This window comes from Lepidothrix coronata, unplaced genomic scaffold, assembly GCF_001604755.1.
Source record: "Lepidothrix coronata isolate B3197 unplaced genomic scaffold, Lepidothrix_coronata-1.0 Scaffold115, whole genome shotgun sequence".
NCBI lineage: Eukaryota > Metazoa > Chordata > Aves > Passeriformes > Pipridae > Lepidothrix > Lepidothrix coronata.
This window is the reverse complement of record NW_016690295.1, coordinates 2,139,085-2,160,510: the sequence shown is the minus strand read 5'-3', so window position 1 is coordinate 2,160,510 and position 21,426 is coordinate 2,139,085. Positions and strand designations below refer to the sequence as shown.

The 21,426-nt window shown below is 39.0% G+C and overlaps 1 protein-coding gene across 3 annotated transcripts in view; it reads left to right on the top strand.

The window, feature by feature from the left end:
- Window positions 1–21,426, top strand: part of SYT9 (synaptotagmin 9) — a 66,566-nt gene that overhangs the window by 29,418 nt on the left and 15,722 nt on the right. For all 3 annotated transcript variants that reach the window (XM_017825035.1, XM_017825034.1, XM_017825037.1), the window contains exons 2-3: window positions 2,624–2,975; window positions 5,458–6,004. In XM_017825035.1, coding sequence (XP_017680524.1) covers window positions 2,624–2,975; window positions 5,458–6,004 — 899 coding nt within the window. The remainder of the gene's footprint in view (window positions 1–2,623; window positions 2,976–5,457; window positions 6,005–21,426) is intronic.

The window sequence follows — 21,426 nt, the reverse complement described above, 5'->3', positions numbered from 1 at the left end:
GAGGAACACTTTCTGTGCTGCAGATCTCATTTTTAATAAAGACAAACAAGTAAGGACTTACCCTGCTCTCTCGTATTACAAAGCAGAGGAAATCGCTGGCATCAGGTACGAGTGCTGCTACCACATGAGAATACAGATAAACAGGCTTAGAAAAACTGAGACATCTGGAAAGATGGAGTAAAAATTATACAGAAAATACAGTATGTAACAGTACATATGGCTAATGGAAAAGCAGCTCCAGGATGCAGCCAAAAATCTCTTCACTTGGGACTGCACTCACCCCAGCTATTCACACTGGATCTGCCCAATGGTTGAAAATTGCCAAGCAGGGGTGGAGGATATGAAAATTACTGTGCAATGAAAAGTAATAGCTTAGAGCACTGCCCTTTAGTGTGTTCTATAGAAGACAGATACATGATGGTCCCTTTTTCGCCCACAGAACCAAAAACTCCTTTCTGACACATAGGAGTCAGGAAGAAGTAAAACCAAGATAATGAAAAAACAACCCCCTCTTATGCTGTGACTTGGCAAGTTACCTGAACTATTTACTACCCAACTTCTCTGGAAGTAAGCTGTGAGATAAGGGTGTTACATTATCAAATGCAGAAGTATGTTATTAAAGCCCTCCAAACTTTACAAATGAAAAGCAGTTCATGCTGTCCTCATGTATTTTTTTCTCATGATTTCAGTTCTTTAGAAGACTGTCCTTTGCTAAGGTCATCTTCAAGATTAGGGGACTGTTGGTCTGCCTTTCAAGTTGTTCCTCACATTCACACATCCTTGGCACTGGGCAGTCTCCAGTTCTCACTTTGTAATCCTCTGGCTGGTTCTGACAACTCCCAATTTCTCATTTCTTTCAATGCTGGATCATTTACTTGAATCAGTTCTTTGAAAAAAGAGGCCTTTTTGCAGACCTCTGATGTGTTTCTTCCTTCTTCTCTGGGGAATCCAAGACAAATTGCTTTATTCTGAAGGTCTTCTTTCACTACTGCACCCTAGATCCTCAGCTTTTTAATCAAACAGAGAGGTTGTGCTCTGCCTCCACTGCCAGACTTGTTTACCAATAAATATTCAAAAATTATCAAGAAAGACCATTCTACTTTCTCCCAAATTGCCTTTTATGCATGGGAGGAATTTCTTTAATTAATTTCAGCTCTGAAACTCTTTGCTGTAATTCCAAACAGCTGCTGTGCTGTCCCCACTCTTAATGAGCTTTGTCTTCATATGACTTGGAGAAGGACAGAAAGGGCCGTGCTGTCTAAAATTGTTTGAAATAGGTTTTCAGCATGCAAAATAAACTGGACAGCTCCCATGTGAAATGGATTGTAGTGTCACTCCCCCCTCTGAGGAAATTTAATCTGTCTGGCTAGTGGGAATGAGACTCACAGCAGGGACAGAAGGTATTGACTTTTCCACTTTTTAAAAAAAAAAATATTCTTTTTTTTCCCCCTTCAAATGGACTGGGGCTGTTTCATCTGAATTGTCATTCTTAAATAATTGCCTTGGTAGAAGCAGTACATTTCAACCTCATGCCATCTTTTGAAAATTTAGACTAGCTGTTGGCTTAGAGAGATGCAGCCTGACATTCTGAACCTACACACAGTGTGAAAAATTGCTTTGATCAGCTTGTGCTTATAATTTAAGGCAGTAAAATAGAATTCTCACTAATTGTGTTTAAGGCATGATGTATTGTGTAATCCACAGAGAGACTCGTTTCAAAAACACTGTAACCATAAAAACAGCTGTTCCACTGAGTCATTTTTCCCAATGTGCAACTTAAAACAAAGCAAAACAGAGCAAAAACCTGTCCCAGTTCTAACTTAGTTGTGTTGATGGAGTAGGATAATGCTGGAAATGTGGGGAAAAACAACAGAAAACTCATGTCCACATTCCTTTTTATACCAGAAGTTTGGAAACAGGAAAAAAGAGCCTTTGGAGTAAAAAAAAACCAAAACAAAAAAAACCCCAAAAAAACCCAGCAAACCAGAAAAATCTCAGTTTCTAGGAGATATTGGTATCCTAATTAAATTGTGAATAGCAAGGCATAGTCAAAATAATTTGCAAAGATGGCAATGAGTCTAAAATTAGAAAGAAAGGAATTAAAACAATAAAGATATACCAGTTGAATATCTAAAAAAATTCAGGTCATCTATGTGCTTTTGTACATATTTTCATGGTGTTCAACTAGAATACAGTCTCTAGAAGAGAATGCAGTAAGATCTGGTAAAACAGGTGGAGGAAAAAATTGCACTAGATAAAAGGCAAAAAAAAAGGCAAAACATACTGCAGGCACAGAGCATCAGTAAAAAGTTGAGTGAGCAAGTGAATAACCCTTTAATAAATTTAGAATGACCTTTCAAACACCCAGCTTTTAGAGGGAAAATATAAGCCAAGTTCTATCAAGGTAAGCCTTAAACTGAATTCCAAACAAATTTCCTTGGGGGGAGGGTGCGGGAGGTAGAACTTTTAATATGTTTGTGTGTTATGACTGTTGCAGGGCCCAGAATTTAATTTTTGTGGATCTGCAGTCCAGAGATCTTTTACTTCCCATATTGATGCTTCGGAGATGCAGAGCTCCAGAGGGCACAGAGAAGTGACGTGGCTCTGTTTTTCTTGTTTGCAGATATTTCAATAAGCTTGCTCTCCTTAGTTGTCACAGCCTGTGGTCTTGCTCTGTTTGGTGTCTCTCTGTTCGTATCCTGGAAGCTGTGTTGGATCCCTTGGCGAGAGCGTGGTCTGCCATTTGGGAACAAAGACAACAAGCAGGAATCGCTGAACTACACGGACACAGAGACCAATGACCGTGACTACAGTGAGGATTATCTGGGTCAGCCTACAGCCTATCCAGAGTCCTCCATGAAGATCAGCCACACCTCCCCTGATATTCCGTTAGACACCCAGGCGGGAACGAAGGAGAACTGCGTCCACAATGCGCGAATGCATCGGCAGATCACTGAACCAACCTCTTCTGCTCGGTCAGTAACTCCAGTTTCTCTCTGATATTAATGAATACAGATGCAGTCCAAAAAGGACAGCTTGATTATTCAATACAGTGATCTGATAAAAATGTATCATCTACTCGCCGCATTCTTTTAAAGAAAAGAATCACACAAACCTTATTCTTTGAGGTGCACAAACCTCATAGGTTTGAAAGGGCAGGATCACAATCCTATTCCACTCTTCTATAAACTACTGTCTCATTTGTGCTTCTCCCTCAGAAGCTGGATAACACAGAGCACTATGTGTCTCTTAAAAGCACCAGAACAGCCTAGATTTAGCTTGTAAAGCATATTCATTTGCACTTAGCACTGATGCTGAGCACTCAGTAATATCTCCTCAAAGATTTTTAAAACAACCAAAGAAGAAAAGTAGGGCAGGCTAATGAAACACTTGCAAGAGTTAGAAATAGGATTAAAAATCATAGATTTTAGCCACAGTCATGACTGTGGAGGGAAATGGAACTGAATAAGAGTCAGTGAAATCTCCAGGGGAACTGCAGAACCAGTACACGAGGGAAGAGGAAAGGGAGAGGGTGAGAGTATGTGCAGGGGCAGGTGATAAAAGGATTATGTTTCATACAGTAAGAAAAAGGATCAGCATGTGAAGAGCCAGTAAATATCTGAGTCAAAGCAGATGCACTTCAGCTGGAGAAGGTACAGCACTAGCCCAGTGGCTCTTTGCTAGCCTCCCTTCTGGCCATCTGGGAGAGCAAATTTAACAAAGACTCTTGCCTGCAGGCACACCTGAAACACGGGTGAGATGACAACAGCCAGTTCAGTAATTGCCAGTTGTCCAGAACATGTCTCAGAAAGAATCTGAGACGTTTCCAGAGAATTACAAATGCTAATGTCAATCTGTAAAAGAACTTGCCTCAGCATCCTGAGTGCAAAGACAAGGTCTTCTGTGCATATCTTTCTTCTGGCCACGTTCCCAGGCTGGCCCTCTCCAGCAGGTGTCACACTGGCTCTCTGCTCCCAAGGGATCCTTGTCCGGGTCCCACCCCTGCTCGATGCCATTTGCTGGCACAGAGCAGCAAACCCCTCTCTTTCACTGCCCCTCACTTTTGCCCAGATCTTCTCCAAGAGACTCTTTCACTGAGCAAGAAGGCCCTGCCTTCCTTACCCTGCATCCTTCAGCAGAGACATCACCATTGTCTCTGCTGCTTTATGCCATAACTGAGGAGCCAGCTGTGGTTTTTCTCTGTGGCCACAGAGACCAGGCAGCTGCCCCTGCTACAGTCCCTGCTAAGATGTCTCTGAAGTGCCCTCCTTTTTATTCCTCTGCAGGATATTCTGCATCTGCCACTGCAATGAGGAGCTTAAGGGTTGAAAAAATACTTATTTTTTTGGTTACGTGATGATATTTTATCCTGGAAATGACTAATGTATAGCTCTAAGATTATGTATTTATTATGCAACAAGAGAAAAAAAATTAGGGTAGTACAGAAGAGGCTGTTCCTGTTTTAAGCATGCGTAGACAGGTATTTACAAGGAATAAATGAACAATGGTAGCAGAGGAGCTATTGCTGATTAGATTCAATATAAATAGCTTTTGACTAATCCTCTGCTAGCATTTTCCATGTGCTCTTTCTGTGTTCAACCACAGCTCATGGTACACCAATAAGTGAGTGACTGCTCAATATGAATAGGACAAGAAAATGGAACCCCACTCAGATAAGATTAGGATTTTACATAATCCAACTTTCACATCCCCTCACCCCAACAGGATTTGCAATTTTGATTTCTGTTACCATTCACCAGGGAGAAATTTGAGTCACAATAAGTGAGGGACTCCAGGTAATAAATTTCACTGGACTGAAAATAAAAGCAACTTTTCATCCTTGAGTAATGAAACTAAAGGAGCTTTTCAGCCAAAGTACCACAGAGCTCATTACATCAGGTATGAGAGGAAAAAACCAAACAATTGCTGGGGTGGTCAACAAACCATTTCAGGCCAGAACGGCTCACTTGTTAATTGCAGAAATCAACAAGTAATTAAAATGCAGAGATGTCAGGAAGTGTTCTCTGAACCAGAAATCAGCAAGCTCATTTGACCCTGCTGCCATTTGCATAATGCAACTCATTTTGTAGGCATTCATTTACGGGATTCAGTCAAAAATGGCTAGTGATAAAAATAGCTGCAGTTCTTATGCCACACCGTACTTGCCAATAAGATATAGATCCTTTGGATTTGCAATGGCCATGAATTTCCATTTTGTCACCTCCTTCAGCCAGGTTGGGTTTCAGATATGGAAGCAGAAATGAAGTGCCATTAGCACTGAGGGTCAGCTCTGTGAGAACTGTTGGGTCTCACGCTTTATCCCTTCATGGATTAAAGATCTGACCCCGCCGTACGTTCCAAAAACACGTCAAGTGAGAGCAGGATCTTCCATGTGTGTGTGCAGGGACTCTTATCATCCTCAACACGTCTGTTTAAACTCTTTCATTTCCACTTAAGGCACAATTCGATCCGAAGACAGCTCAACCTCTCCAACCCGGACTTCAACATCCAGCAGGTTCAGAAACAAGAGCAGCTGACGGGGATCGGCCGCATTAAGCCAGAGCTGTACAAGCAAAGATCGGTGGACACGGACGATGGCCGGAGGAGTAACAGCAAGGCGTGTGGAAAACTGAACTTTATTCTCAAATATGATTGTGATTTAGAGCAGCTGATAGTGAAGATTCACAAGGCCATCAACCTGCCAGCAAAGGACTTCTCTGGAACTTCGGATCCGTACGTGAAGATATATCTGCTTCCTGACAGGAAAACAAAACACCAGACTAAAGTGCACAGAAAGACCCTAAATCCAGTATTTGATGAAGTTTTTTTATTTACTGTCCCATACAATGATCTGAACACAAGGAAACTCCATTTCTCTGTATATGACTTTGACAGATTCTCCAGGCATGACTTGATTGGCCAAGTGGTAGTGGATAATTTTTTAGATTTGGCAGATTTTCCCAGGGAATGTAATATTTGGAAGGATATTGAATATGTCACCAATGTAAGTATTACAGTTTTTCTTTTTGAATTTTTTTTGTTTCTGATTTCATTTCCTTGACGTGATTATAACTGAAATTGTCTGTTAAATTTATGAAGGAAAATATTCTCTCTCTTTCTCAGGCTTTGACCTTAATCCAAGGAAAATGACAGTACATTTTCAGTCCTAATTTCTTGTTCTTTGGATATATTAAAGCATGTTTTATGTAGGATATAGTGGGTTTAGTCATTGTGCTGATGATAGGGTAGTAATGCTGAAGGATGTTCTTCTCTTAATCTTACTTAATCTAAAACTTATTCAAGGAAATACTACTCCTCTTACTTTGCCTATTTTTCTGTGTTCTGCATGATTTTTCATGTAAATTACACCATACTAATTAGCTAGAACTGCAGATTCAACATTCTTTATGTAGTGATTTTCGATCCTTCAAAAGACTATATTCTCATAAATTCAGACAACCCCCCCAGGTATAATCCAGTCAAAGAGAGTTCAGACAATACTGTTCCATGAAAGCAGTGAAACACCCTGAATTGGTTTAACTCTTTGTTTGGCATCGTTTTGTTCTTAGGGAAATGGGAAACTTGTAAAGTAAGTCTCTTTTTCTGTTATCCCAAAGTCTCTGGTATCAAATTCTGAGCAGGAGTCAAACAGTGATTAGGTACTAAACCACAGAAAGTACTTTTGAAAAGGAAATCTTCTCAGAGCAGGAGCCAACCTCCTTCTAATGCCACTGGAAACGAATCCTGCCCATCCTCCAGAGAACAGACCTTCAGTGAGAATGATACATTACAGAAATCCACAGAGGTGAAGGTACCAGTGCCAAGTGTCAGTAAATATTTCATTTGCTATGTCAAACCACACTCAAATAGAGTGCACATTTTAGAGTCAAATGAACCAAACATCATTAACAGTAAGATCAAAGTGTAACTTTGTTAGACCTCAGTTCGAGAAAGCATTTAAGAATATGCTTAGCTGAGAATAAGAAGCCATTAAAAAGTAAACGATGTTCTGAGACAAATAACTTTCCTGAATTCAACTCCTCATCATATACCTCTGTGGTCTGGTACTATGCCTGTGTTACAGACCAAATTGCTTAAATCCATTTTTTTTGTTTGGAATTTCTTTTTGAAAATGGATATTTCCTTTGTTTTAAGGTGATTTCTCAGCCTTCTTGGTCAGTGTGTGGAACGTTCACTCACTTGCACAGTCCTGTCCCACACAAGGATGGAAGTGCAGCAGCAGCACGAGCAGCTCCTCACTTGGGATACAGGCAGGGCCTTGGTGTCAGAGAGGAGGAACCTGGCTTTTGTGTGAGGAGTTATTGCTTTTCAACCACAAGGGAAGAGTAAGGATGTGACAGAGCAGTTGACAGTCATTCCAAGTGAAAGACTGTCTTCATGCAGCATTAGGTGTCTCAAGATCAACTTCATTTTTTACTGTAAACTGAAAGCTGAATGCACAGGCACACTGGAGTTACTCTGATATGTACCAGTCCTTTTGCCCTGCTTTGACTTAGGCAGAAGGTTTGCTCTGGTATTTTCTTTAGAATCACTTCTCCTTCCAAATTTCAAAAGCGATGCAGCGTGTCATTTGTATTCAGATTTTCTGTAATCTCTGAAATTAAATTCAGGACTGAAACGTGAGTCATCTATTAATTTCTACTGATACTGATTCCTGTGAGAAGCGTAACACTGTTTATCCAAACAGAACACACGACCTGCCATCTAGACTTGTCACTGGGTTTCCAGCTAGCAGAGACCTTTTCAAAGCAAGTGACTCACAGTACATAGGAGACACATCCAATTTCGGGTAATGTGAGTTCTGAGATAAAAGTATCAGATAAATGAAAGTGTGGAGTACTCAGCTTACCAATTAACATTTCCAAAATTTCAAAGGTTAGAACTCACTCCGTAAAGTTATGAGAAACCCTCCACGCATCATTTAAGAAACCAAGTTTCAGCCCATTTCCTTGTCTGTGTAGCTCAGATATCTCTCAGAGTGACAGCAGAAGCTGAATCCTGCGGGCTACTCGTGAAGCTGCTGCAGTGGATACTTCTGTGGCTGCACTCCAAGCCAGCAGGCAGCATTAGTGAACCCCAGAAAGAAATTTCGGCAAAGTTTTGAGCACCATGGGGAGGTTTATGGTTGCAAACCAAAACTGTATCAAGAGTCACAGGTTTTCAATGATTTTATATTTGAATGCCTTGTTGTTTCAAATAATAATAATACTGGAGAACAGACAAATTCTTGGCAAAATTACTGAAGGAAATTCAGTTAATGTAGATCAACAAAGAGTGCACACAGGAAGGATAAAGCAAGGAAAGATGAGACAAAGGGAAGCTCCACACAAACTACACATGACAAGTTTGACATAATTCTAAAGAGTACATTCATTTTAATTCCTCGTGCATCTTATTGCACTGCATAACCAGTGAGCCCAAAGGCCTTTATTTTACATTCTTCATTTTATTATGTTCTAATCCAATTTGACACAGTAATATAAAAGAATGTATCAAATCCTTCTCTGCCCAGCAAAAAATGTCCTACTTCAAGTGAGCACTGCAGATTATGCCTGAAATGTCAGATTTACTGCAAACAATGCCATTAAACTGACCTATTATGCCATGTGCTTTCTTCTGTTTTCTAATAACACTGAAAGATTTTTTTTTTAATCCCAAACCAGCAGTTTTCATTCCTTAGACAATAACATCTGTTACCATCCCAGAGTTAAAGAGAAATTATTTCATAACACAGACACATGTCAGCATAAATTTTTTTTACATGCTTAAAAGCAATCTGCTGCCAAACATGAATCTCCAGTATCAAAATGATTGTTCTTCTAATCCCAGGTCCTCTGAACATAAAATCTCTCTCCTGTAACACTGACACTTTCTCCAAGCAGAAAAAAAAGGCATCAATGGGCTGTATAATGGGAGAAATAATTAAGTGGATCAACTGTAGATGAACATGATATGAACTAGATAAGCTTTTTGAATATCTACCAGTCAGATTACACTGGTTTCTGGTTTATCAAAAAAAAGAAAAAAGATGATTTATTTTTATTTTTAGCCTGTGTTTCTCTTGTTGCCATGTTTTGTTTAAGAGCATCTAAAACATAATCAGGTTTGGGGTGGGGTTTTTTGTTTGCTTTTGTAATTTTCATGGACTGATGGCATGTTTGAAGAGAAAAAAAGTGGTTAATATTTCCTTGGTTACCACCTTCAAACTCAGATGGGATCAGGAAAAAAAAAAAGGCTTTGTCACAAAATAAAATGAAAAACTATGGAAGAAGAAGGTGTCAGATATGAAACAGGAAGGTGTCAGATAGTCTGTTTCAGATAAAGGAGAACCTTCTCTTTCAGAAGATGCCAAGAAGATCCACTGGCATAACTTGCTGTGCATCCAGAAAGGAAAATCCTTTTTGAAGAATTGCTTGTTAAACATCATCAGGCAGCTACAGGGCACAGAGAGGATTGCTGTGAGCTAGAAATCTAGCTCTGGTTCATACTGGATGTTTCAATTCTCAAAGTGCTCAGCCTTTGGCACTTACTAAGCAGGTGATCCTTCTAGAGAGGAGTATTTAAAAGTGGCCTCAACTTAGAGCAGGGGGGTAATCAGAGGAAGAAAGAACAATATAAATTTCTACTCTTAACTGGGCCAGCATTTTCCAAAATGACTGGTCATTTTAGGAGACAATTTTCTGACTTTCATATAGTACATATAGCTTCTGCCACTGATGCTATTTTTTAGCTGTCAGATATAGTTATGTTTAATATCTAGGCATGGTACAGTGAAAACTGCTCTTTTTATGAATGTCTAACTTTATATATGCACTCAAAAAAACACCCCTTATTCATAACACCCCATTGGCACCTTTCTTTCATCTTACCTTGAGTTTGTGAATATTTCTGTAACATTCTTTCCTGAAAGGATATTTACAACAAGATTTGCAGTAATTATGTACCTAATATTCTCTAAAATGTAGCTGCCTGATTGACAGCTACAATTTATCCTTATCTGTGACTCCTTTGAGGCTCTTTGGGGTGTGCAACTTCTGTGAAGGCGTGAAGTAAATTGAAAGCCTGTTAAAGGTAGAAAGCAGTTGCTCCCATTCAAGCCATGGTTTTTTCTTTACCTGCAAACAACTGGAGGACTAGGAAGGATTCAAAGGGTTACTCTGTTTTGAATATGATTATCTTGAAGTACTTCACTGGTTTCTAGCAAAGCATTGATGAGTGTAGCATCCAGCCCCCAAAGCTATAAAACAGTAGATCAGGGTATGAAAGGAGAGTGAAAATAGAGAAGGAAATATTTCTGAAACTGAGAGGAGATTACAGAAAGAAGGCCCTGGTAATACATATAGAATTTGAGAAGTAATATGCTGCAGACTTTCAGGTATGTGTACGGTTCACTGAAACCCAAAAGATAGTTGTGGATAGTTCAAAGCTGTGAAGAAACATGAGCTGTATATCAAGTTGCTCACTCTGACATCCAGAAAGAGCCAGCATATGCTACAAGTTTTAAAGCCAAGAAATTGATTGCATCTCTTTGAAAGAATCTTCAAGCTTTTTTAGGGTCTGAGTAGTGGTCAAGAATACAGCAGTGTGTCAGATAATGATGAATTAGTTCTACACAGAAGCAGGAAACAAAAACATATTTAAAAAATAATGAATTTAGGATGTATATTGATATGCATGCTAGTGTTTTGACAAAGAAAGAGTTAAAAGTGGGATGATTATAAGTATCTGAAATTCTGCATTTTAAAAATGCTAATTGTTCACTGCTGTTGTTCTCAAGTTTGCCCAAGAAAGAAAGATTTGAGATATTTGTATTTTTAGGCATTTATGTTGTATAACTGAGATGCAACTGGAATCAAAACATCACCACAAGGAATTTTCAAGTTCTCCATTTCAGAGATGTTAATGCCAGTAAAAGTATGTGTGGAAGAGAGACAAAAAGACACTGATTTTTTCAATCAGTTGATCAGTTGCATTGGTCAGAACCAGGCTATGAGCAATTCATTGTCTGCCAAATGCAGATGCATAGGTGCAGGTCATAGTCCTTAGGGATTAAACCCTCAAAAACCGAGGAAAATAAACTTCCTTCTTCGAAAGAAATAGGTAAATATTGTCCCTAATTCACAGACAGCAGAACAGACTTGGACAAAAGGGATGTGACTTGCTCAAGACACAACACTCCTAATAGCAGAAATGAGACCAGGTCCAGAATCTGCAGATTCCTGGCACCAGCATTAATCCACTCGGTGCAGCGCTGCTTATCTCCTTCGACAGTGTGCAGACACTGGAGCTGGCAGGAAGTCAGCTAAGTCCACCTACTCCAGTTCTAAAAACTGTTTAGCTTGTCAAGATGCTTTAGCTAGTATTTCTGAAATCCCTGTTCTGGCAAAGTTGCAGGGTTTAGAGAAGCGATGGCGTTGAGCAAGAGCTCAGGAAAGCGTTTAAAATATTTACAAGGGTTAACAAAATTTTTGAGTTAGCAGTTTGAGGAGGAACAGAAACAAACCAAAGCTCTGCCTCTGTGTATGAATTCAAATCCAAACCATCAGTGTTAAGTACCATATCTGTTTTCTAGGACTGTGGCAATAAAAGAGAAACACAAATTGATTTTTTTTTGTTTTGTTTTGTTTTTTTTTGTAATACAGAAAACATATCTGGTATTAACCTGGTGTTCCACTTGTGTAAACATGTAGGTTTTTGCATCAGGTGAACAACCAGTTACTGATGTGGAGATGTACCAAATAAATTTTGATTTGCAAATTCAAGTCTCTTTAGAAGAGAGAGATTTGAAAACTCATGCATCTTGCCCGTGTTAAAGCGTGGCAAAAGCTTAGGAGCATCAATTATTTCGTGACTAGATAACTTAAGGCAGTAAAAGCAAGAGGTAAGATTCACCTCACTTAATAAACTTATTAAAAAAAAAAAACCAAATCAAAACAAAACACCAAACCCACAAACAAACCCAGAAGAACTCAAAAACACAGAAAGCATAATTGCCTTCGAGAGGCAGATCAGTGGATATTCATCTTCTCCAAAGTCACAAGGTCACCTTTTGTTGCGTGATTTTTTCTGACTATTCTTAGTTAAATTTGCAGAAAAAATAAAAGTGCATGTGTAATGAACCATTTCACAGATAAAAGATGATGAAAAGTTCATAGATCTTTAATCCTTCAGATTTCTAAGGGTCATCACAGCAGGGATGAAATAGAAATTAATTAGCCTTCAGCATCAGCATAACAGGTATAGTGCTCATTGTACAGTGGGGAACAGAGGCAGCCAGTGTTTTTCTGACTTTTTAAAAAATATTTTTATAACCACATATTTAAATAGGTTTATTTTCAAAACTGGGCTTTTCCTTTTGTCTTTTTGTTTTTTTTTTCTTTTTTAGTTTAATGATTTTACTAATGACTTCGTAGGAGAAGATTTGTCAGAAATGTCCTCCATGTAAATGATGAGGGGCCAGCACTCAGCATGGCTAAGCAGATACAGATATGTACAATCATATAGGGTAGAGATCAGATATTACCAAGTGTTTTCAGAAAAGTTAAAGACATCATATGCCTAATTCTTCTTGGAACAACTGCGTGATTGTGAGAATAATATTCAATAAAACTTGGGAAGGGTCAGAAGTAAAAAAAAGTCAAATGCCTTGAAGAGCAGTGGTTTGTGATGCAGCTCTGTTGGTCCTGAGTTGGGGTTACAAGCACTCAAAGCTTGGCTCTAAAAGTAGCAAAGACTAATCTATGCAAGTGATTACCTAAAAGCCCTGTAACTCCACAGGCATAGCCAGAAACAGGATGAATCTTGTAATATCACTGAAGCTTCAGCTAACATTTATTGGGGGTTTGGGAGCAGTTTAAGAAAATGGTTATTCAGAGAGTTGTTTGTATGTGTATGTGCCACATGAAGTTTGCAGAACCGGGGAGCGTGGCCATCACAGTTTCCAAGGGAGCTTTTTCGGTATGGATATTTCTCTACAAAAAAAGCCATACAAATAAACAACCAAACAAAAGAAACCAAAGCAAGATGAAAGAATAAAAAAGAAACCCATGTAGCAAAAATGTCACCAATCCAGTTAAAGAATTTAAAAGAAAAAAGAAAAAAAGTGTTCCAAAGTCAGTGTTTTGAGAAGGCTGAAGTTCCAGAATAAGATGTTTTGATTTCTCATTTGGAATGCCCTTCTATTGCTATATTTTAAAATGTCTTGAAAGCTGAAATAGGAAAAAAAAATCCTGATTTTTATCAAAGCATAATGTTTCAAAGTCAATTGAGGGATATTCTGCTTCAAAACAATAACTTGAAATTCTTTATGAAGTTGAAAACCTGCTTCCTTCCTATACTGGTTCTTCCCCTGCCCATCAGTGCTGCATGTTCTTGAGCTCTCTCTTTTGTCCTTGTGTCCTGCACGTTTCCCTGGTGCAACAGCCCCAGAACAGCAACAGTGTATGAAGATCATTTTCCTCCATGCATCAGCTGCATGCTGAAAAAGGCTAGAGAAAATCCTAAATTCCTGCTTCCTGCTTAGTGGAAGTTTCTGTAAAAGTCCCTGTTCTACACGTGCCCCCTTCTCCTTTCTTCTCCCCCTCCTCTGCCATTCTTTTTTCCCAGAAATCTCTATCAAACAAGAATCTCAGTGAGCTCATGGTAACAGACACACTGCACACAAAGCAAAGCCAAATTGTGATCCCGGTCAGCCAAGCCTGTCCTTCAGTTATACCATCCAAAATTGTCAGTGGGAGCTGCAAACACAAAAAAAAGTACTGCTCTAGTGTTTTACAATTCATAGGCAGCAATTCTTGAAGATGAGCAAAGAGCACTCACACAGAGCTAAGACTAAAATAGCTGTATTAAGGGGATCTTGGTTGTAACCATTCTGCACATAATTCAGGATTAGACTGTGCCATAGCCTTTTTTCTACAGGGTTATATAACTTTCAATTTAAACATGTATTTAGCCAGGCAGGGGAAAAAAATCACTTCAAACACGCATTTAATTATTAAACTGTTCGGGGAATGCTTACTGTCTCTTTTTACTAGCAGAGGTCACAGAAAGCAATTCAATAGCTTATGGATTCATCAAAATTTCCGAACAATCCTACTCTTTAAATGAAGTTTCAATATTTGGAACCAAACTTGCAAGTATTCTTCCCTCTGAGCATACTGTGCTTATGTGAAAAACCTCAAGCCATTTTTAGCCTTTAATCCCCACTAGACATCACAGCCATCAGGCATCCTTTCTCCACCAAACAGGGTATTTCAGAGTCTTACAGCTTCCCTCTGTGTACAATCTGTTTACCCAGGTCTCATATTAGTTTGCCTTGGTCTTGTATTTAAGCAGTAAGGGGACTTCTTTGTTGTTATATACGTAGGGGCTCACTATGACTGTTCCCAGAAGTCTCACCAGGACATACTGATTCTGTGGGAAGGGGGTAGCCAAAGTATTCAGGAAGCACCTCTGGCACACCACACCCAACAGGTATCCTAACACAACCTAAAATGTGAACATGCTGGGGTGCAGTTGCCACTATGTACATGCTCTTTTCTCACCAAAAGATTTGTCTGGCCCCTTTCAAAGTCTTGTTAGAGGATGTAACTCGTCTCACACTTTAACCTTTCAGGATTCCAAGATCTGTAATAGGAGAGGAGAGGACAAAATATCATCTGTACAGAGGGGAGGAATTACTGGATCATAACAGTAGTGCTGGGAGGCCTGGATTTTATGATTACAGGTTAAATTATAGAGTTTGCCAAAGTTAAGATAAGGCCATACCATTGGCTAAATAATCAGATCTCCCCACTGCCTTTGTGGAGGGAAAACATTAGAAGCTGCAGCTGAAGTTTGAGCTGACTTGTGGAAAAGGACCTATTGTTCCAACAATATGTATCTATATATGTATCTATAGCTTTTCTAGCTTTTCTCCTAGTCTAGGAAACTTATAGCTGTTTGAAAGAAATAGATGAAACAACTGAACTGACATAGATGAGAGTAGAAATTTCAAAGGATACACAAAGCATTTTGCTAAGATTTGGTTATATGGTCAACAAACATAATTCCAGATATTATGGAGGCCCTAATTGTGTACAGGACAGCTTTCCTGTCTTTAGTTACAGCCCTTCAGAGCATGAGGGCTGCTGCCAAGGCTCTGTAGAGAACCTTGCTCGGTTACTGTAGAAAGATACATAGCTATGCTCTTCCAGTCTTTCACTTTGTGAAAAATAGGTTACTTGGCAGCCAAACTATCCAAGGGAAGAGGGACAGAAAGGCATCACTCTTTCATGGTAACTGAGCTATTTTTCTGAGAGCAGGGCTAAAGAAACAATGGCAAAACTGAACACCTATAACCTGACTAAAAGGTTTTTCATGAAGATTTATCAGCCCCAAGCTTATGACATCTTTACAGCAGAGATCTTCATTTTAACTTACAATTTTATTTGGTTTCTCCTCGTGAATACCCGTTTCTCTAAACATTCAGAATACACATGTATCAGGAACAACATATAAAGTATACTGTGCCTGAAAAAATCCAGCAGTCCACAACAACCTCCCTTTGTGCTTGCCTGGGGAGGATTAAATGACACACACACCCCCAGTCTCTGAATTCTGCACCAGTTGTCACAAACACTGAAAGGCAATTCACAATGCACACCCAAGTTCTAAAATTATGGATATTCTTTAGTTGGTCTCACTGAAGTCACTGGAAGTAATCACAGGGATAAATGAGGCACAGGGATAAATCAGGCTTTTGCAGTGCCTGAGCCTTCCTGTGGCTCCCCAGCAGAGAATTAGAGTGAGGATTTCACACCATGTACTTTGGTGAAGTGACAGGCTCAAATGACAAGACTGCATTAGCAATGTCTGTGGTATCATGACATTTGAGATTTATGTAGCTACATGTTCCTGGCCCTTCATTGCTTGATTAAACACCTTGCTCTATTTACTCAAGAAAACAGTAGTCACAAGCTACCTCTTACCTCAGTGAATGCTTAATCGTTCACTACTCCTTTCATCAGGCAAACTCTGAATTAAAGCTACGTACACCATCTGGAAGAAGATTTCTGACTAGTGATGGCATCTTTCTTGTGATGGGCATGGAAGCAGAAAACAACTGACAGCTGGAGGTTTTCACAGTTGATTATGTGAACTATAGGGATAAAATTCCCCACTCAGATACTTGGGCCAAATCTGGCATCTAAAAAATAGCAGTTTATCACAACATCAGAAAACATGACCTTGCTTGCCAGGCAATCAATTACTAACATCCTCAGTATATGTGACTGAAATCCATCACCCCTCCAACCCAACATCTCCTCTTCCATTTTCTGCAGTAAAATTTTTTTCAAAAGGAGCAGGGAATAGGACATAAGCCATATCATCCAATATCTAATACTTTCCATTCATATAGAAGCTGCTATCCAAACACTATGAAAGTTAACTCAGAAGAACAAAAGAACAATGTCCCATACTGTATTTTGTATGTCTGTTTTCAGAATTCATAGAACTCTATATGTGTTTTCTTTTTAAAAGCATGCTGGGGTTTTATAAGTAGTTTTAAAAGCCAGCTGTGGTTTAATCAACCATCTGATCTACATTAGGATAACTCCTCTGAACAACCCCAACAATAAAATAAATATGTATGCAGTAAAGTGAAACAAACGTGTGTACAGAAGTGATAGAGAGAAAATAGCAGACTTTGGTTTTGAGCACCCTAGAGAGTTATTTATGATCATCAGGAAGAAAGGAATCACTTAAAAATAATGAAAACCTTTCATGTCTATACTTCACTGAGCACAGAATCTTACAGTAAATGCTAATTTAACAATAAACTTCTCTCTACTGGGACCACAACATCTTATGCAGGTAGAAGTGAGTAGTGCTCAGGATTAGATCCTGACTCTACTGTAAAGTCAGGCAAAGAATTCCCACTGAAGCTCAGATTTCATGCATATCCTCTTGCTGTAGTTTGGAAATAGTATCTTGTAAACAATACAAAAAGCCATATGAAATAATTGAACAGGTAACTTTAGATGTACATCAGAAAATGTACTAGAACAGCAGAACAAGCAAATTACCATCCTATTATTCCTCTCTGTAAAAGAAATACGTAACAGTGACTACTCAGCACAGATTTGAAGGTACTCCTCCTCCCCCAAAATTTGATGGGTAAAATAGGAGTGAGCTATCACCTTCCTTCTTGGAGAAAGCAGATAGAAATCTCTCCATCAGAAATTACCTGAGTTCTAAATCCACATCTTCAATTTTTGCCTGGCTGTAGCCTTCCTAATGGAATGAAAACAGATTATTTTCCCTCCAGGTTTCTGCAGAGCACCCCGACCCATTCCTTTTGGTAGCTCAGCATGGTTTATCATTTACCAGCTCCTTTTCCAAATCCTTCACATTACTCAATATACAGAGAATATCAACATTCTTGAGAAAGCCATGAAAAACAGTTCATTCAATTCAAAGATTTTATTATGAAATAACATATAAAAAGCTTTTCATCCTATCTATAGCAGTAATACTTTTTTCATTAAAATACATATCTTTTTAAAAACAAACAGGTATCTATAGCAGTAGATGCTCACTTTCTTCATCCCCATCCAGCCACTTCTGTGCTTCTTAAAAGGTACTTATTTCAGGAAACCTTTCAGTGCTAAATCAGCCCCCACACAAAAGGATTCTATCCTTCTTTTCAGACAGTTTTGCTTCAAAAGTTATGAGTCAGGATGGTCAGAGATAAATACATTAAATTCTTTCAAAATCACACTTCCTTCCAAAAAATTGAACTCAGGCCCTGTTAAGGTGGCAGATTGAGTACCCAAAATCAAATTAAGAGTCCTAAAGTGAATTTGCCATTTAGGACAAGTCAATTCACAACTCTGATTTCATCTAAAAACTATCAAATTATTTAAATTATAAGCAGCTAAACTGAAAATTTGAGAAGGCTTCCAAGTGACTGTGACATACTGTGTACTGAATCACTCACAGGCTGTCTAAAAGTGCTACTTTTTTTCCTACTCCTAGGCAAGTATGTACTGAATAACACTATTTATTCTGAATATAAAGATAACCAGCTCACCACATTCACCTCACACAAGCTCATGTGATTCCAGGAGGAAGAACAGAACAAGCTGCAGAAAACAATCCTTTTCCTCTCTAGGTGTGTTTCACATGTAGCACGTGCAAGGTAAAACAAGTTAGAAGGGAAGTCTGCTAAGAGGAGGGAGTTCTGATAACTCATTTTTTATGGACTTAAAGCATTAAAGCACTTCTATATTTAGTACTCTCTTTATCTCACATCTTACACTCCCCTCTGTGCATTCTTTAAGAGAGAAAAAATGCTCACTGAAGTGGCCCTAAAATTGCCTCCAGTGCACGTCTAAATATAATAGGGAGGCACGAACACATCTGATAGAGAACGAGTATTACAGAAAAAGAACTGTTATCACACTCTGCACAGTCACATCTTCCCCTGCTCATGCTCTAGACACCTGGATGATACACTAAATTTCAGAGTCTGCATTTTCTAAAATGGATTTCTGCCTTCTTCACCTTCCTTCAGCTTCCTACAGTCATTTGTTTAATTTTAAAGCTCTTTTTTTTTCTGTATGGCTCCTAGGGAGATGTAGTACTGGGTTGGTAAACTGCCTAGCAGCTTCAAGATTAAAGTGTTGTGTTTATTTGTCAGGTAGGTGGATAATGCACAGCAACAGCATAAATTCTTCATTAGCAGATCCACACAGCTTAAGTGTCCTAATGGCGATAGTCCAGAACTGTCTCTGAAGAAAGGAAGGTAGCTGGATTGGCATGAACTTTTGGGTAGCATCAGCAATTAGGATACTGAGAAATACTGAAATGTTCCTGGAGTAGCCTGAGAGAAGTGGTAGAAGTGACCCCATGTCACTGGGTCACCAGAGATTCAGAGATTCCACGGCATCCACTGGGGAGGTGAGGCAGGGTGGTTTGCCCCGAGAGGGTGAGACACCAACAGCATCTCAGCAGGTTCTGCAGTCAGCAAATTTTACAGAGCAGTCTGTTATGAAATTGTCACTTGCATGTCTAAGAGGAAACAGAAGAGCTTGCATTCTCTCCCGTGTTTCCCTCCCCACCCCCAAAAAAGAACCACCAAACCCCCAACATCTCATTCAAATGTGCAGTTTTCTTCATAGCATGGTTTGAGAAGCAAAGGATGAAAGCAGTCCTTGTTTTCACACTTCTGGAACAACACTGTCTAGCTATCATTAGTTTTATTGTCTTTCTCGTTCTTCCTCCCTCTATTATTTCAATTTCTTTTGTATTTGGAAACCGGAGAGATTCTAAATTATAAAATGAGGTAATTTTGCAGTATTGAAGATTTAGGGTGTCATCTATTTTGACATATTTAGTAACTGTATTTTTTAGGATTAACCTTGATGTCCATGATTCTATTCTTCCATTTAACTTGCAATTAAAATGGAATGACTGTGCAAGGACAATCAAAGCAGTACAACTCCACACCTTTGCACCCCATCCGTTAACAGCATATTCCCAGTGGTGAAGTAATCTCTTTGCCTTGGCTGCTTCCCTTTGAAATTTGCAGAGATTTTCTTTTCTACATGACCCGTTCAAATTAATTACTAAGAAGTAAATGAAACTTCTATGGAAATGGCTTTTCTATTGTTAAAAGTGAGTAATTTTATGGAGAAGTGTTACTAGTAAAATGCATATTGAGAAATTTAGTTGTGCATTCAGTCTAATGGAAGGTTATGTTGAATGCTCTCAGACATGATTTTAAGTCATAATGATCCATTTTCACCTTTTCTCTGGTGGATGAAACTTTCTGTGGATGGTGCATTGGAGTCTGCAGGGCACCAGTGTTACTGTTTATACAGGTGACAGATCACAAGCCAACTTTTTGTATTTAGTGGCACCACTTAATAGTAACCAAGTCAGTTTGAAAGGTAGCAGGATTTCAACATCAGGGAACTCTAGAAATAAAGCTGCTTTTTGCCAGAAAACACATGAAGTATTCTCACAGTTCCCTGACCTGAGGGGATGCATGACATAATATGGCAAGATTGTCTCTAGAGAAACAAAACACATGGAGAAATTTCAACAGAAACACACACTTGATCACTGGCTTTAAAATCACAAGGATACCCAGGAAAAGTACCTGTTCAAAAGAAAAATTAACATTCAAACACAATGAAGAAAATCACCGTGTAACTCATAGGAAAAAAAGGTAGGAGGAATAGCTTCATAAGCCCGCTGGCTGTGAATTGGCACTGAACTTAAAAGGAGCTGCACACAGAAAACATTGCTTTTGAAAAGTCCAGCTTAGGTAGTAATTCTTGTATTACTTTCTAGTGGGATGAGAAGCCAGAAAGGATCAGAAAGAGAGAGAGAAAGAAAGAAAAAAAGAAAGAAAGAAAGAGAGAGAGAAAAGGCGCACCAGAGATTTCATTAAATGTAGATTTGTCATCCAGATATCACAGAATCATTTAGGTTGGAAAAGACCCTTCAGATCATCGAGTCCAACCATTAACCCAGCACTGCCAAGTCCACCACTAAACCACATCAGTAAGTGCCACATCTATGTATATTTTAAATCCCCTCAAGGATGCGTGATTACTGCCATTTTTACTACCATTATTACTAATATTCCCTGGGTGGCCTGTTCCAGTCACTTGAATTTTTAAATGAGCAGAGAGAGTTTGGATTAATGGCAATACACTGATCACTAACAGTTACTTTAGTGGTCAAAATCTAGGGGCAAAGTGCTTCTTTGCTGCCTGTTTACAGTGAACATGGCACATGTGCTTCTCCATCTTCTACATTCTTTACATGGGAGCCCAGAGCAGGATGAGCCCCTCCTGACCTTCCCAGGGCATGTACACAGGTACATGTATAGCTGGCCACTGTCCCTGCTGCAGTCTCACCTGGGATAGAATTCCACAGCAGATGACAAAATCTATCAAGAGATACCTGATTAAATAAAAAAATAAAAAACCTACCTCAGAGAAAAGCTCTGCAATGGTAGGAGAGATATGCTAATGCAGCACAGAGTTTGACATTAACTTTCTATATTTCAAGCATGATTTTATTTGAACCATCCCCTTTTTTTATATCAGCTTCCTCAAAAACAAAATTGTAGAGCAAACTTACACTAAAAGTAGATTCAGATTTGTAGAAATGTCCTTTTATTACCCATTTTGTGTATGACCTGTGCTAAGCCTGAGCAGCAAGGAAGTCAGTTCAGAGCACCTAACGTATGTATAATGAATATATCCACAAAACTCTGTAAGTGCTTGCACAGAATGGGAAGAACATCTTTTTTTCCTGATGCTATGACCCTCTCCATCTTTTTTCAGCACTACCCAGGTGCTTAGTTTCTCTCCTTCTCAGAGTGATGTGCTCAGAATACATGATATA